Here is a 14,652-nt window from a genome sequence, read left to right as displayed (position 1 = left end):
GGTAGGACACTGAAGTAAAACCTGGTTTTTCTACCTACAGTACGTGGTGGTTTGGTTTGAATGCAGCCAAGGCTGTGTTTTGGCCTTTTTTTGAAGTGAAGCCGTGCTCAAAGGCTGGAGAACCACAGCAGCTGAAGGTTAGAACCACTTAAGAGGATGATTAGGGCCTGACTTTCTGATTCCTTAATTCAGAGAGGGTTTATTTCACTTTCTTAAAGGACAAACTCCCTCTGCCATTCCAGAGTCAGCCTGTTCAAAGAGAACCATACATTCAGAGTGGCTTTAGATTAGGTATTAGAAAAAAATCTTCACTCTGAGGGTGCTGAGGCCCTGGCACAGGTTGCTCAGAGAAACTGTGGATGCCCCACCCTGGAAGTATCCAAGGCCAGGTTGGATGGGGCTTGGAGCAACCTTGGATAGTGGAAGATGTCCCTGCCCATGGCAGGAGGTTGAAACAAGATGTTTTTTTAGGTCCTTTCTACCCCAAACTGTTCTGTGATTCCATGATGTGAGGAGGTGTGCTAAAGCTGACAGGAACCACTGATCTCACAAGGTCTCCAGGACATCTCCATCTCCAGGTCCTTGCTTGGATTTCCAGGTGGTGCCATCCAAGCTCTCACACTCATGTGGAGCTCCACAGTGCAGGGCCTGCCACAGGGAATAGCCTGAAGTGTATGAAAAGAAAGTTCAGATGTTTTCAGTCTGAGAGTGAAATTGCAGAAGGCCCTTAGAGGTCTGAGTTATTGTGCAATCTCTGTAAGTAATTTGTAATCAAAATACCTTTGCACATGTCACTTTCATATTTCCTGTAATAAAACAGCAAGAGCAATTAAGATTTTGGACCATAATCTTCTACAAGCTTCTAAAAATGAGTGGGCTGGGGATTTTTTAAGTTACAGCTGAAATAGACAGTTTTTAAATTTTTGATTGCTTAAAAAAAGGTTTGGTAATAGCTATTTTAATAGATTTTTTTAACCATAGCCTGACAAAACTCTTGTGTGGCAACATAACTGATCTGAAGTTTGCCTAAAAAAAACAAAACTAAGTTAGAAACCAGAAAAACTCTTCACAAAATTGGAGGACATCTGTACTCTGGTAGCTCAACATGTGACGTATTGGGCTTTATGCATTTCAAATCAAAAAGAATCAGTAAATATATTGCCATATGCATGCAAATAATGTCTAATAACGCTCTGTGTATCTGTAATGTTGTTCTGCCACGGTTCAGAAAGTTGTCTGTGGTCTTGGCATTCCTCAGGAAACATTAGATTAATATAGCTGCCTTTGTCATAGATTTTTTTCTTGTTTAAGTAGGTGTGTGAAGGCTGGTGCTACATAAATGAATTACACGGAAGACTTTGGAGGAAGAAGGGGCTTGTAAACGAGACTGAAATTAATGAATATGAGAATTAGAAATCAAAACTTTATGTTTAGTCTGAGGAGAAACAATTCCTTAAACCGTAACCACATGGCTGTTTCTTGTTTGCATCAACTCTGGTTGACTGTTATTGTCTTCTGTTAATTCTCTGGGGCAGTGGCCTGACTTTGTTGAATGAGCCAATTGTTTTCCTTTGTGTTGCCCATGAAGTGAGTCCCCATCTGGTTTGTATCAGACTGTTTTCACAGCCAACAACTGCTGCCTTTTCTATATCCTGACACTTAAGGGCCCCATGCTATCAAAGCATTGCTGTGATAGCCTGTCTGGCTGGGCCCATACAGCTGTGCCTTGCAGCTTGAAGCCATTACCCAAGTAATGGTAACTTAGAACTTGAACTGGCTCTTATTCCCATTGGTGTCGTGTGTACAGTGAACAGAATACATTTTTGTTGAACTCTGTGTTCCACAAAAAAAAAAAAATAAAAATTCTCTCGTTTGAGTTTATGTGATCGGTTCCTTTTTATTTTCCAGCAGCTTCCTGTATCTACAGGCAGTTTTGTGTTCTTCTAAAATTAATGAGTACAAGACAAGCAGTATTTAGTTAAGGTGCTGTTGTTATTACTTTTATGGTACATTAAAGCCCAATAAGTGAAAATTAAACAAGCAAATGATTCTTAATGAGGACTTTTCTTATCAGATTTCTAATCGGTTTCCAGGAAACTTTCCGTGTGTGATAAATGTTGGTTGTGTGAATAAAGCAACACCTTGGATACTACACTACTCCCTTTCCAAGTAGCTCTCTAAAAATACAGAGCAATGCACAGTGAGTCTGCATTAACTCGTTTTCTTCTCATCTGGAGGAATAAGGAATGATTGGAGAACTCTGTAATAGCAGAATTAAAACTACATTGCAGTTTGCATTGCAGAATTAGTGAGAAGAGGCCCCGGGAATGATCCAGACCCTTTCCCAGCTTCCAGCATTGAAGGAAACGGTCCTGTTGCAGAGATTTTGCAACATATGTCTTCTCTGCCTCCAAGATTTTAAAAAAACCCAATATTGCATCAAATAACAGTGACACTTAAATGTTGTGTGTAAAGAAAGATGATCTTTAAGCATTTGTTCTCTCCTGCTCTTGTGTAGGCAACATAATGCTCAGTGACAGAGTAATGACAAGGGAAAACATATTCCCCAACTTGGAGATGTATTGAATTTTAAGTGTATTCCAGGCTCAATTCTTCCCTCATACTTAAGAGGCAGAAAGAAAGAAACTAATGGATAATGTTTCTTAAAATTCTGGTCTTATTATTGCATTTGCAAGAGACTGCCAGAAAACAGATTGCTTTATCTGATACTTGCAGAGAAAATGTTCCTGAGCTTGGGAGTGTATTGTGTGTGTAATGTGACTGAATTTGCTTCAGGTAACATACTGAGGAGCCATTAAATTCCATGAGGCACACGAGATAAGACTTCCTTTGCCATTGTGTTTTTCCTGCTGGCACACACGGGGTGTCATCGTGTCAGATCAGGATTGTGCTAAATAATTGAGCCTGTGTCATTGTCAGGTGTGTGGAGGGTTTGCAAAAGTCGCTTTCCTGAGGAGCTTTGTGCAACTGCTGTTCCTGTGAACAGCTCCTGAATTCAGGTGTGTGCTCTGTAATGATGCACAGAGACAGTTGTCTGTGCCCTTCACCTTAGAGGACTTTTCCAGCCTGAATGGTTGGGTAATTCCAAGTCGTGTCCATCATCAGGCAGAGCCGCCCTCTGCTCCCACACATGCAGACTGCATTGCCATTTATGCTCCTTTGCAGAGGAGCATGTATGGAAATACAGTGAGATGTCAGTGAAAAGGAGTGCACATCTCCCTGCATTTTGGCCAGGGATATTTAAACCCTGAGAGCTGATAAATGGTTTTCCCTCAGCTGCCTGCAAGCTCTGTTAATCCTGCTCATGGCCCAAAGCACTGAGGGGAGCTGTGGATGATGTGGGTGCTCACCGGGTTTGGCACCGACAGCTTGAGCTGGGAAGAGTCAAAGAGCTGCAGAGCTTCCTGAAGGAACCTGGTGCAGCCAGCATCCCAAATCTGAATTTGTGTGTGTGTGGCTGCAGCCTCAAAGAGAACCTGATGGAAACGGGTCTGATCAAGGCCCTGCTGGACACCAGCTCTGAGTTGTGCAGAGCAGCCCCTGACAGGAGTTGTTGGTTTCTCTGGTGATGCTGGGGAACTGTTCATTGGCAGAGAATCCTTTGAGAGGCTGGTGGGAGCTGCCTGCAGTTCTCCCTGTGTTTTATTCCACTTAGCAGAGATGGAGGAGGTGTGATATTAAAATCAGTGATGTGTCTAGGAGAGAGTTGAGAAGGTGGTGCACTGTGCTTAATGTGCAACATAAATGTAGAGCAATACATTTCTCCAGCTCATTTATCCTACTGGTTTAGAGCTGAGATTCACCCAATTTTGCAAAATAATTTTGGTTTCACTCTTTCCCATGCAACAGGCCAAGGTTTTTGTATTATTTTATTTATTTTTTTTTTTTTATTTTACTAGGAGGAATGCATGTCTCTATTGCACAAAGTTTAATCATTTTATACTTTAACAAACTTTAAAATAGCACAAGATAAAATCACATATTTACTCTCAGACCTTTCCAAGTTTCTGGTCCCAGGCATTAGATTGTGAGGGCAGAATTACTTGTCATCACACTGAGTGCTCATTTCAAGAGCAGGTCAAAATAGGGTCTGGACACAGACAGGCCCAGAGGAAATGGTCTCAAGTTGCACCAAGAGAGGTTTAGATCGGATATTATGAAAAATTTCTGCACTGAAAGGGTGGTCAGACATTGGAACAGGCTGCCCAGGGGAGTGTTGGAATCACCATCCCTGAAAGGGTTCAAAAATTGTGTCAGATGTGGCACTTGGGAACATGGTTATGGGGTAAACATGGTGATGGTGGGCTAGTGGTTGGACTTGATTTTAGAAGTGTTTTCTAACCTAAATGATTTTATGCTTCTGTAACAGTGAGCTCCCAGTTCTTCCAGTAAGGACATTTAATGTTTTCCTTGTTTGAACTTGTGCTTACTTAGTCAATCCTCTTTCTGAGCTAACAGAAAAGTTGTTTGCCTCTCTAAGCTTCCTAGAAATGCTTATTCCTATACATTTTCCAAAGGTCATTGATATCCACAAATGGTAAGACCTGTAGTGGCCACCATCTGCTGCTAAACAAAAGGCTGGAAAATATGTATTTTTTCTAAGTTTGTTTGTTCATGTACTAGAAATGTGCATAAAAATGTTCTGGAATTTATTAGACTGACATTAGAAAATGCTAACTGTATAGGGCTGGCTTTTGTTCTGTCTTGTTTCGTTTTGTTCCTGGGGAAAATGTTCATCATCTTCTTTTAAAAGGTGTAATTACAAAAATTTTGGGTAATTGTACTTTAGGTACAAGGATTTTAATATGCCAGATCATGGTAATGGTAGTACAGTAATGGAAGTCTTGGCAAACTCTTTCCATATGGGGAATCCCATGACTTTTTTAGTGCAAATCATCAAAACAAATGCACAGGATCATGTGAATATTTAAGTATTCAGAGTTGAGAAATAAAGCTATTTGCTTGTGGTCATCTAGAAGAACATTTGTTATTTGAAGTTTTCTTTATACTGAGTATACCTTATTTAATTTTTTTTTATTATAAGAATGCATTTAGTGACTCCATTATATGTGAGGAGTGACTTGCAGTGAGAATATTCTGCCCTGCAGCACTGCCCTTCAGGCAGAGAGTTTTCTCTTTTCTCTCTGATAGCCATTCCCTACCTTTCACTCAGGTCTGGGTGCAGATTGCAGCTGTGGCTGGAGGGGATGAAACCTCCTTGCCCAGGAAATCCTCTTGTCTGCTTTGAGGGAGAGCTCATTGAGATCTCTCACTGAACTTTTTAGTGTAGAAAATACCTTGTGATTTCTTACAGGGATTCACTGAAACTTGACCTCTGAGATTCCTGAGGATTTTTTGAGGATATTTGGTATCTGGGGAGCAGGTAGGACTGGACAGCTTGGAATTCTCCAGTTCTGTCCCCCTGCCATGGGCAGGGACACCTTCCACTATCCCACATAGCTCCAAGATCCAGCCTGGCCTTGGACACTTCCAAGGATGGAATATCCACAGCCTCACAGGGACACCCCACCTGCATTTTAGCTGTGAACTGGGAAGATGTTAATTTTCAAATCTTACTGAATCCATTGAATCCATGAAACGTCCATTGACTTCAATTATTCGTGTAAAAATATTTTTAAATTACTTTTCAATAAAAGGAGGCCATGTAACTTCTAAGAATTAAAAAGATGCTTTGATTTTTATTTCTTTTCCTTGCCACTCCCCAAGAAGGCTGTGAGTGCTGTTATATCTGGCACTGTGGCACGATGCAGATAAGCTGGAGGCAGTATTGCTGCAATTAATATTATTAAGATATGAAGTCTCAGTGGATCCAGTCCTGCTGCTGGCTTTGCACTGACTCTGCATCCTAAGGGAATTCAGCAGAACTTTATCTTAGAATTAAGTGTGAATTCCCACCATTGATCATTCGAGTTCCCTTTTTTTAGCTTCTTTATTTTGTTTCAGATACAGGCATTAAAATATCTTTTGGAGCCCCAAACATGAAGGTGTGAAAAACAGAACCGAATATATTATAGAAATACGCTTTTGAAATTACCTTCCTGTCCACTTGCTGGTTAGATTTTGCATACAATTAGAAAAAAAAAAATAAATTAGTATGTAGGTGATATTTAGTTTTACTGAATAAGTAAAATATTAATTACACCATTAGATCTGTAGATTTTTAATTATCACTTGTCAGATTCTCCTGATTCCACCAGCTGTTTACCTAGGTTATCTCTTGTGGATTTAGGGATTACTCCTCCCCCTGGCCCTTGCACAAGATACAGGTTTTCCTGGTGGTTTTTCAAAGACTCTGGACTAGTAAGGAACCAACTTCTGCTTTTTTTATTTTGAAATAAAAGCTGCAGCTTCAGTATTTGCCACAGAGCTTCATCTGAGTTTTCCTCAAGAAAATGGTTGCAGCCTGGAGAGCAGTGCTTAAATGTTAAATGTTTTTCTGAGCCAATTGCACATCCAAAAATCACAGCCATCTGTGTGGTAAAATCAAATTAATTAATTTTCAATATTTCTTCTTAGTATTAATAATTATTTTACTTATTTGGAAAGATCTTTACATGTGTTCTGGAAGGGATTTGGTGGGAAACAGGAGCAAGAGATGTGGCCAGGGAACAAAGTTAAATAGTTAACGTTGTTAAGCAGTGAGAGGTTCTGCAGAGCAAAGGGTGCCAGATCTAAAGGAGCAGAGTAGATTTTAGGCACGAAAAGGAAATTTATTTAGTGAACTCTGCAATCTCATTTCTGTCTGCCCTCCTCTACCAGTCTCTGTGTTAGGATTTTGAAATATCTGCTTCTAGTTTATTTAATATTTCTAGTTTTTGTTCTGTTTAGTGTTGCTGTTGGTGGGAATATAAAGTGTTTTGGAAAACCACTGAACCTTGAACTCCGATATGAGAGGAGGAAAAAACCATTTTCAAATATTCTGCTTTGAAATATTTGTTAGCTGCTGAGCCTGGCCCCACCCTCCTGTACTGGCTGGGGATCTGCATTTATTTTCTTTTTGGAAATATTTATAGCTGGGCTATACATTGGGGGTTACACAAACAAACAGCAAAAGCACACAGTGTGTGTATACACGTGTTTATTTTCTGTGTGCTTGTGTGCAGGCCTTTTGTAAGTACATGACACCAAGGGGAAGGTGGAATTTGCCAAGTTTAGGTCAGAACTTGAACTGAACTCATACTATATAGTTTTCTGTCTCCACTGGTGTCTGTGGCCCACTTATGGAAGTTTATGACTTGGCTGCAGCCTTTGAGAATGAAACTGTGTTTTTTCAGCTCCAGCAGTAGACTCGTGCTTTTAAATCCAGACATTTTTGGCTCAAGTCCTCCAGATGTCTGTCCATTTCTGTAAAAGAGCTCAAGGGTTTTAATTGTAAATGTAGCCCTTCCATGTAACTCAGCCCTAGAAATTTGGCCTTGTTTTGCCTCGAGTCTTTTCTGTTTGTCATGGGTCAGCTAAGTTGGGGCAGTCTGGGTTGGAGTTAAAAAAGAGAACTGCAGGCATTTGCAGGACATCGTGCTCTTGTTTTCTGTGTTTCTGTCCCAGTGGAAGGCAGAGCTCTCACCTGCAGCCAGGTAAATGTTTGGCAAAGCATTCACACAACAACAAGAGAGCCCCTGCCCTAAAAAGCACATTTCTGGCAGAGCTGAGAAAGGTCAACTTCTCCACAATAACCTAAACAAGCCCGTGGATTCAAGGTAACAAGAGCAAGAAAAGTTTTGGAGGAGGGACTCTCATTTCTAATAAATGGAGAATAATTTGCCCAAAAATTTGGATTATTTGAGAACATGTTGATGGTCCTGCTTATTCCTGAAAATATTGTATTCATTTAGTTCTATAACATACTCACTTTCAGCTTTATAAGCCATTGAATTCCAGAAATATGAAATAGCCAGTATGCACAATACAACTAAACACAACTCTGAACTGGAAATGCTAAATATTGTTGTAATTAGTGGCATGACTGACATTGCAGTGTAATTTCTCTTTTCACTGCAGCCTTTAGAATTACTTACATCAAAATATGGATGTTTTTTATCAATATGTTTTAGCCAGCAAGCCTGGAATAATTTCAGTTTTGAAAATTTTTGAAAAAATGCCACTTCTTGCTCTGCCTGGTAACTCACCTGTACAGCCACATAAGAAAGTGACTGAATTTCAGTGTGGTACCACACAAACCCATGGAGACATGGACAGGACATATATTGGTAAAAATATGTACCTCACAGGTTTGCTTACAGGTGAAAGGAGCAGATGGGAGAGGCTGAGAGAGGAGAAAAGAGAGGAGAATTGAGGTGCAGATAAGAGACACTGACAGGCTGAGAGCTGGGGATGTCCAGCCTGGAGAAGAGTCCAGGGAAACCTTAAAGGACCTGCCAAGTGTCTAAAGGGACTCCAAGAGAGCTGGAGAGGGACTTTGGAAAATGGCTTGGAGTGACAGGACAAAGGGGAATGGCTTCAAACTGACAGGGGGCAGGGTTAGGTGAGATCTTAATAAAAAATCCTTCCCTGTGAAGGTGGGGAGGCCCTGGCACAGAGAAGCTGTGGTTGCCCCATCCCTGGCAGTGTTCCAGGCCAGACTGGACAGAGCCTGGAGCAACCTGGGATAGTGGAAGGTGTCCCTGCCATGGCAGAGGTTGGGAACTGGATGGTCTTGAATGTCCCTTCCAACCCAAACCATTCTGTGACTCTTTAAAATGACAGTGATTCTGTTACCTTGGATGCTGTAGACATTTGTTCTACTTTGCTTCAGCCATTAGTGTAAAGAATTTCTGACAACTCTGTTTCCCTTCTAATGGTCTTTGTAACTATATGCCAGATGTAAATCTTTTTATGTAGGGAAAAAGCAAAATGGGGGGATGACAGGAAAAAAAAAAAAAAAAAGCCCCTTCAATGAAGATTTGAAGATGCTGAGTTGGATCTGCAGGTGTTGTGCTATCCCAGTGCTCAGAGCACTTGAGCTAATGCCATCTGGAGGAAGTTATTTGTTGGGACAGGACAGTGTTTGAAACTTTGAAGTCAGGAATAAACAAAGCAAAGCAGCTGGAATCTGGCAGAAGAAGAAACAAGCCATTCCTATCAGGCCCTGCTATTAAAGGAATGAGAGCACAGCACTGGAGTTGTTTTTACAGTCTTGGAAGTTTATTCTTGCTCTTGAAGAGAGCTGGTTCAGTTGGGAAATAGAGGGAGGATTGTTTTGAAATTTTAGGAAGCAATATGTAGGTAATTACACTAATTATGGTTCTAGTTTTATACTGAAAAATAACCTGGGTCCTGATCCTTCAAACCCCTCTCTATTTATTGTCTTGATGGGGAGAGATGATTTACAAGAGCGTGGACTGACAGGACAAGGGGGAATGGCTTCAAAATGAAAGAGAGGTTTTAAATTAGATATTGAAAAAAAATTCTGGACTGTGAGGGTGGTGGGACACTGGCACAGGGTGCCCAGAGGAGCTGTGGCTGCCCCATCCCTGGAAGGGTTCCAGGCCAGGCTGGATGGAGATTGGAGCAACCTGGGATAGTGGAAGGTGTCCCTGCCCTTGGCAGAGGGTGGGATTGGATGATATTTAAGGTTCCTTCCAACCCAAACCATTCTGTGTTTCCATTTCACTTCCAAGATATGGCTCCATTTCATCCCCAGATAGATATAAAATAGTTTTATTTAATATATGGACACCCAGTTGGAGGAGTTAAAGCACGTGGTTTTCATTTGGCTTAAAAGTCAGACTTGTTTAGTCTTTTTATTTTGCCAAATAGAAAAATTCAAAAAGAAAGATTTGAAACCTTTTTCTTTGTTCTTACTGTTGCCATATGATGTGAGTAACCAAACCTCCCTTCAGTGTGGTTAATTCCTTTTTCCTTTGGCATACATTCATGACACCCTTTGTATACGGCATATTCTGAGTGTGACGGTACCTCTGAGAGAAAAACTCCCTTCACAGGTCACTGGATGGTTGACACACCATTAATTTTTATGCTTCTGTTAAACAAAGGTCTGGAAATTTAGTACTGTACGTGAATTTGTTACAGAGTGCCAAGAACAGGAAAAATCTCTGATCTGAAATGTGACCTTTTCCATCAGTGGGTCGCCAAGATGTTTTCAGTCACTGATGAGTTTCTACCAGCCAAGGACTCTCTTACCAAGAGTGTCAGTTTTCACAGTTCATGTGAATTTATGCTATTAGATGGTGTCAATGAATTTGGAAAACTGGGGGTCACCTAAGGTCACATGCTCCATTTATTGGATTTTAACAAGGAAAATTTTTATAAATACACCTAACTACATGATTACAAAATTGTACTGAGTACTCCCAGAGGCTCTAAAGAAAGGGGGGGAAAGCCATGAAGATTACCTGCCTGCTTGCCCTTTTCATGCTTTGTAAGGAAAAAAATTACATTTCCATTTTTATGGTGTATCAAAAGATTTTAACCATTGCAGGTTGCATATCTGTGCTGGTGAGAAACTCAGTGTTCAAGAGGAAACCATCTTAATATTGGTTATGAGCTGCTCTCTGATGAGGGGAAGACGTAAAATGGAATATCACATTATTAAAGAAAGAGCAAACCAGGGGCTATACAAGGATTTAAACCAGTCTGCCTCTATTTGTGTCTTTATTCCCACACCCCTCCCTGTATGTGTATATAAAGTGTTTTATGCACTGTGCATGCACGAGGTTACACTCAGCAAAAGGTAATAATGATAAAACACATGTGAGAGTAACTTGGTAGTTATATTTTTGGGGCCAATGTAAAGTTTCAGGAATAGCAGCTTTCTATCCTGGGAAGTTACAGTCATGGAGCAGAATCTCCCATTTAGCTGAAATATGATATCCACAGTTTTTTCACAGTTAAAATGCTGAAAATCCACATTCTGTATTTTCTGTGTGAATTTAACAAAGTCAGAGACTTCAGAGACTTTTAAAAAGGGCAGTGTTGACTTTGGGTATTTTTAAGTTAAAGGTACTTTGATAGCTCAGGAACTGGTACATTTTCTGTTGAGCAAGTAGATGGAATTATTCTTTTTATTTTTTCTCTCTTTTTAGCATTTTATAACTACTGTAAAATTTGTCTGTAGCATATCTGTAAAATATATTAGAGTATGTGTTAGGAGGAATGCAGACTAATATGATACTTTCTTTTAGCTCTCTCAGAATCAAAGACTTTGAGAAGTTCCGACAGAGCCTTGGGATAAGGGAATATTACTTTCTTTTTTCCTTCCATTTTTTCTTTTTTCCTTTTTTTTTTTCCTTTTTTTTTTTAACAAACCTGAAAACAGCTGTTGAAACAATGACATCATGGAATGTGACATGACTGTGGAAATTATTAAGAAAGTCAGGCTTTGAAAGCATCAAACTACATCTAGTGTTGGAGAGGGGCCTTAGTAGAGGATGATTTGCTAGGTTTCCTTGGGCATTGCACAGTCACATCTTTTCTGTGTCATTTTCATGTCTGACCAAACAAACCCTTTGCTTTTCTTAGCAGCCTCTTTGTGTGACACAAACACGGCTGCAGACTGGAATCCCAAAATCCCAGAATGTTTTTGGGTTGGAAGGGACTTTAAAGCTCATCTCATTCCAACCCCTGCCATGGGCAGGGACACCTTCCACTATCCCAGGTGGCTCCAAGCCCCATCCAACCTGGCCTGGAACACTTCCAGGGATGGGGCAGCCACAGCTTCTCTGGGCACCCTGTGCCAGGGCCTCCCCACCCTCACATCCAGCACTTTCTTCCCAATATCCCATCTAACTCTGCTCTTTATTAATTTAAAGCCACTCCCCCTTGTTCCATCGCTCCATCCCCTTGTGGAAAATCCCTCTCCAGCTCTCTCAGAGCCCCCTTAGGTACTGGAAAGCTGCTCTAAGGTCTCCCCAAGCTTTTTCCTCTGCAGGTGATGTGCTGATTCCCCGAGGACACAAAAAATGCTCTTGTGCTCCTGCTGCCTTCCTGAATAGCAAGAGTCTGTGTTGGCACAGGTCACTCCATGTCCTGCCTTTACTGTCTTTGGCCTCACTCGTGTTTGACTTCCCAAGCTGTTGGCTGCTGTTCTAGCAGGAAAAACACTGATGGAATTTTATTTTAGCAGTGGGGTTTTGTTTTAATTAGCCATTCGAAGCATGCTTTGCTGCCAGTCAGATGAATGCAGATGACTGCTTCAGTGACATAGTAGATAATTAACTGGGGTGAAAGAAAGCCTAACTTTTTGGTTTTATTGAGAAAATAGTGTTTTAATTATCTAGTCTATCACAGAGGAAGGGAGAATTGTTAGAGCTTACTGGAATAAGAACAAGCTCCAAGACAGCCTTTGCTGTTGTACATGGACTCAGATATGTTTGTTTTGCTTGTAGCTGCTGCACTTAAATGCCCCCAGGACAACTGAAATCTCAAAATGCTCTTTCTGTAGTTGAGTGAATGTTGTGCCATTCTCCCAGTGCCATTTCTCTGGAGTTCCTTCATTCTTTGTCTCTACCTTGATCCATGATTTCCTCTCTCTGCTCCATGAATTGATTCATCTGGTCTCCTTCCTTTGGCTAAATACAGTAACCTTTGCCCATGGCTTTTCTATGGATCCCATTCCAATGCTGTGGAAAACACCAGAAACACCAGTATATTAGATAACATATTAGAAATAATTCTGGGCCTACTGAGGATTTTAGATATATATATGTGTGTGAGTGTGTGTGTGTGTGTGGTGTATCTGTATGTAAATACAACCCAGTGTTTGTATATATTACGTATATAAAGCTCAGTCCTATCAGTAGCTAAAAGGTGTCCAAAAAATCTGGAAAGGGACTTTTGACAAGGGCATGGACTGACAGGACAAAGGGGAATGGCTTGTAATTAAGAGAAAGTAAGGTTAAACTGGAGATTAGGAAGAAATTCTTCCCTTTGAGGGTGGGAAGGCCCTGGCACAGGGTGCCCAGAGAAGCTGTGGCTGCCCCATCCCTTGTGGTGTTCCAGGCCAGGTTGGATGGGGCTTGGAGCAGCCTGGGATAGTGGAAGGTGTCCCTGCCATGGCAAAGGTTGGGAATGAGATGGTCAAGAAGTTCCCTTCTAACCCAAACCATCCAGTGATTCTGTGTGCACAGAAATTCATCCCTTGGTCAGCCAGTAAGGAGAGCTCTGATGGCTGAAACAGCACCCTCTGAAGTGCCTCAGAACTGTGGGCAGCAAGGGTGTCTGGGGACTTGAATTTCCATGGAAAATGGAGATGGCTTCAGCAGAGTTCAGTCATTTGTCACAGACAGCAAATACTGACTTTAGTTTTACTTTTTTCTTTTATTTTTTTTAGGAGAGGATGCTGCCCCTCGTCTGAATCCACATCTTTCTGCAGCAAGGGTGTCAGTGCAGCTGCCTGCCACCAACACAGATCATGAAACACAGAGTCTGAGCAGTGCACAAGGAGATTCAGATTCTTCAGGGACAGACACATTTTAAAGCTTAGGGCTGTTTATGACAATCTCTCTCTGAAAATGTTGTCACTGGTACATTTGCCTGGCTAGTGTGATGGCTGTTCCATCACAATAAGTCTTCCAGTACTGTTTATTTTCTACTATTTTTTGTTATTATTTTAAATGATTCTGTATGCAAATATATCAATTATTTTTAAGCAAATAAAATGCAGCTTCTTCAGAATCATTGTGAGTTGAATAAAGGGCTTTTAAATATTTGTCATATTACATGTGAATGTGGAGGTGATTTGTATTAAAATCCACTGCAAAAGTGTGTTTCACTTATGGCAAACCTCTTGGCTCAATATCACATCAGTTCTGTCAAAATATTGAGCCAAAGGGAAATGCATTTGGAACCAAAGTCTAAAAGAGAAATATGTTTCTAGGTATCATCAGGGTTGTTCATCCTTAGAAGACCACCATGACAATCCAGTAATTCAAAACCATGTGTGAAGACCTCTAGAGTTTGTATTGTTATTATGAAGAATTTATTTTTTTACACTTAGAAGAATTTCTTAGCATTTCATGTTTGTTTCCTTAAAGATTTCTTTCCCATCTTGAAGCATGCAAATGAGATTGTGTGAGTAAGGCTATTTCTTTACACTTCTGATGTAATTTTTTTTTTTTTCCTTCTCATGAGACAGAATTAATTCCTGCAGCCTCAGCCCTTCAATCATGTCAATCTCAGCTGGGAATGCCACAGTAATGGTTAACAGCAAGAGTGTGCTGCCACTCTTCCAGGGACTGCTCCACCTTTGTGTTGCCTCTATCAGGACAAGGTGGTTGATCCAGGAGGAATGTGGGATCACCAAACAGCACCCAAACAAAATGAAAAACAGGAATTCAGATATGTTCCAGTAGAAAAATTGGGAGATGAGCTCTTTTCTGAGCAAGGCAAACTTTTGCTCTGTTGCTCATCACTCCTGAGAGGCACTTGGTTGTTGCAGATACTCATGACTGTGAACAGTTCCCATTACTCTCATTTTCTGGAGCCTGCACCGATTTCATCTCTCCTTAACAGAGAAATATGAGAAGTTCCTTTTGTCTTTATGTTGATCCCATTGACCACGAGGTTCAGTTAATTTCCTGCAGCATCTGCAAGGGTAAATGGAAAAAGAGAGAGAGCTTCAGCCTTCAAGGTCAGTAATATCCCCAGGATTCA

The 14,652-nt window shown here is 40.8% G+C and overlaps 1 protein-coding gene across 6 annotated transcripts in view; it reads left to right on the top strand.

The window, feature by feature from the left end:
* KIAA0586 (KIAA0586 ortholog) overlaps positions 1-13,718 on the top strand; it is a 68,146-nt gene extending 54,428 nt beyond the window's left edge. For all 6 annotated transcript variants that reach the window (XM_086894014.1, XM_086894011.1, XM_086894009.1 and 3 more), the window contains exon 32: positions 13,331-13,718. In XM_086894014.1, the coding sequence (XP_086750140.1) occupies positions 13,331-13,476 (146 nt within the window). In that variant the 3' untranslated portion in view covers positions 13,477-13,718. The remainder of the gene's footprint in view (positions 1-13,330) is intronic.
* The last annotated feature ends 934 nt before the right edge of the window (positions 13,719-14,652 follow it).

The sequence above is a fragment of the Cyanistes caeruleus genome, chromosome 6, assembly GCF_971803275.1.
Source record: "Cyanistes caeruleus chromosome 6, bCyaCae1.hap1.1, whole genome shotgun sequence".
NCBI lineage: Eukaryota > Metazoa > Chordata > Aves > Passeriformes > Paridae > Cyanistes > Cyanistes caeruleus.
Note: the sequence above shows the minus strand (reverse complement) of the source record. Positions and strands in the feature narration are given on the sequence as shown.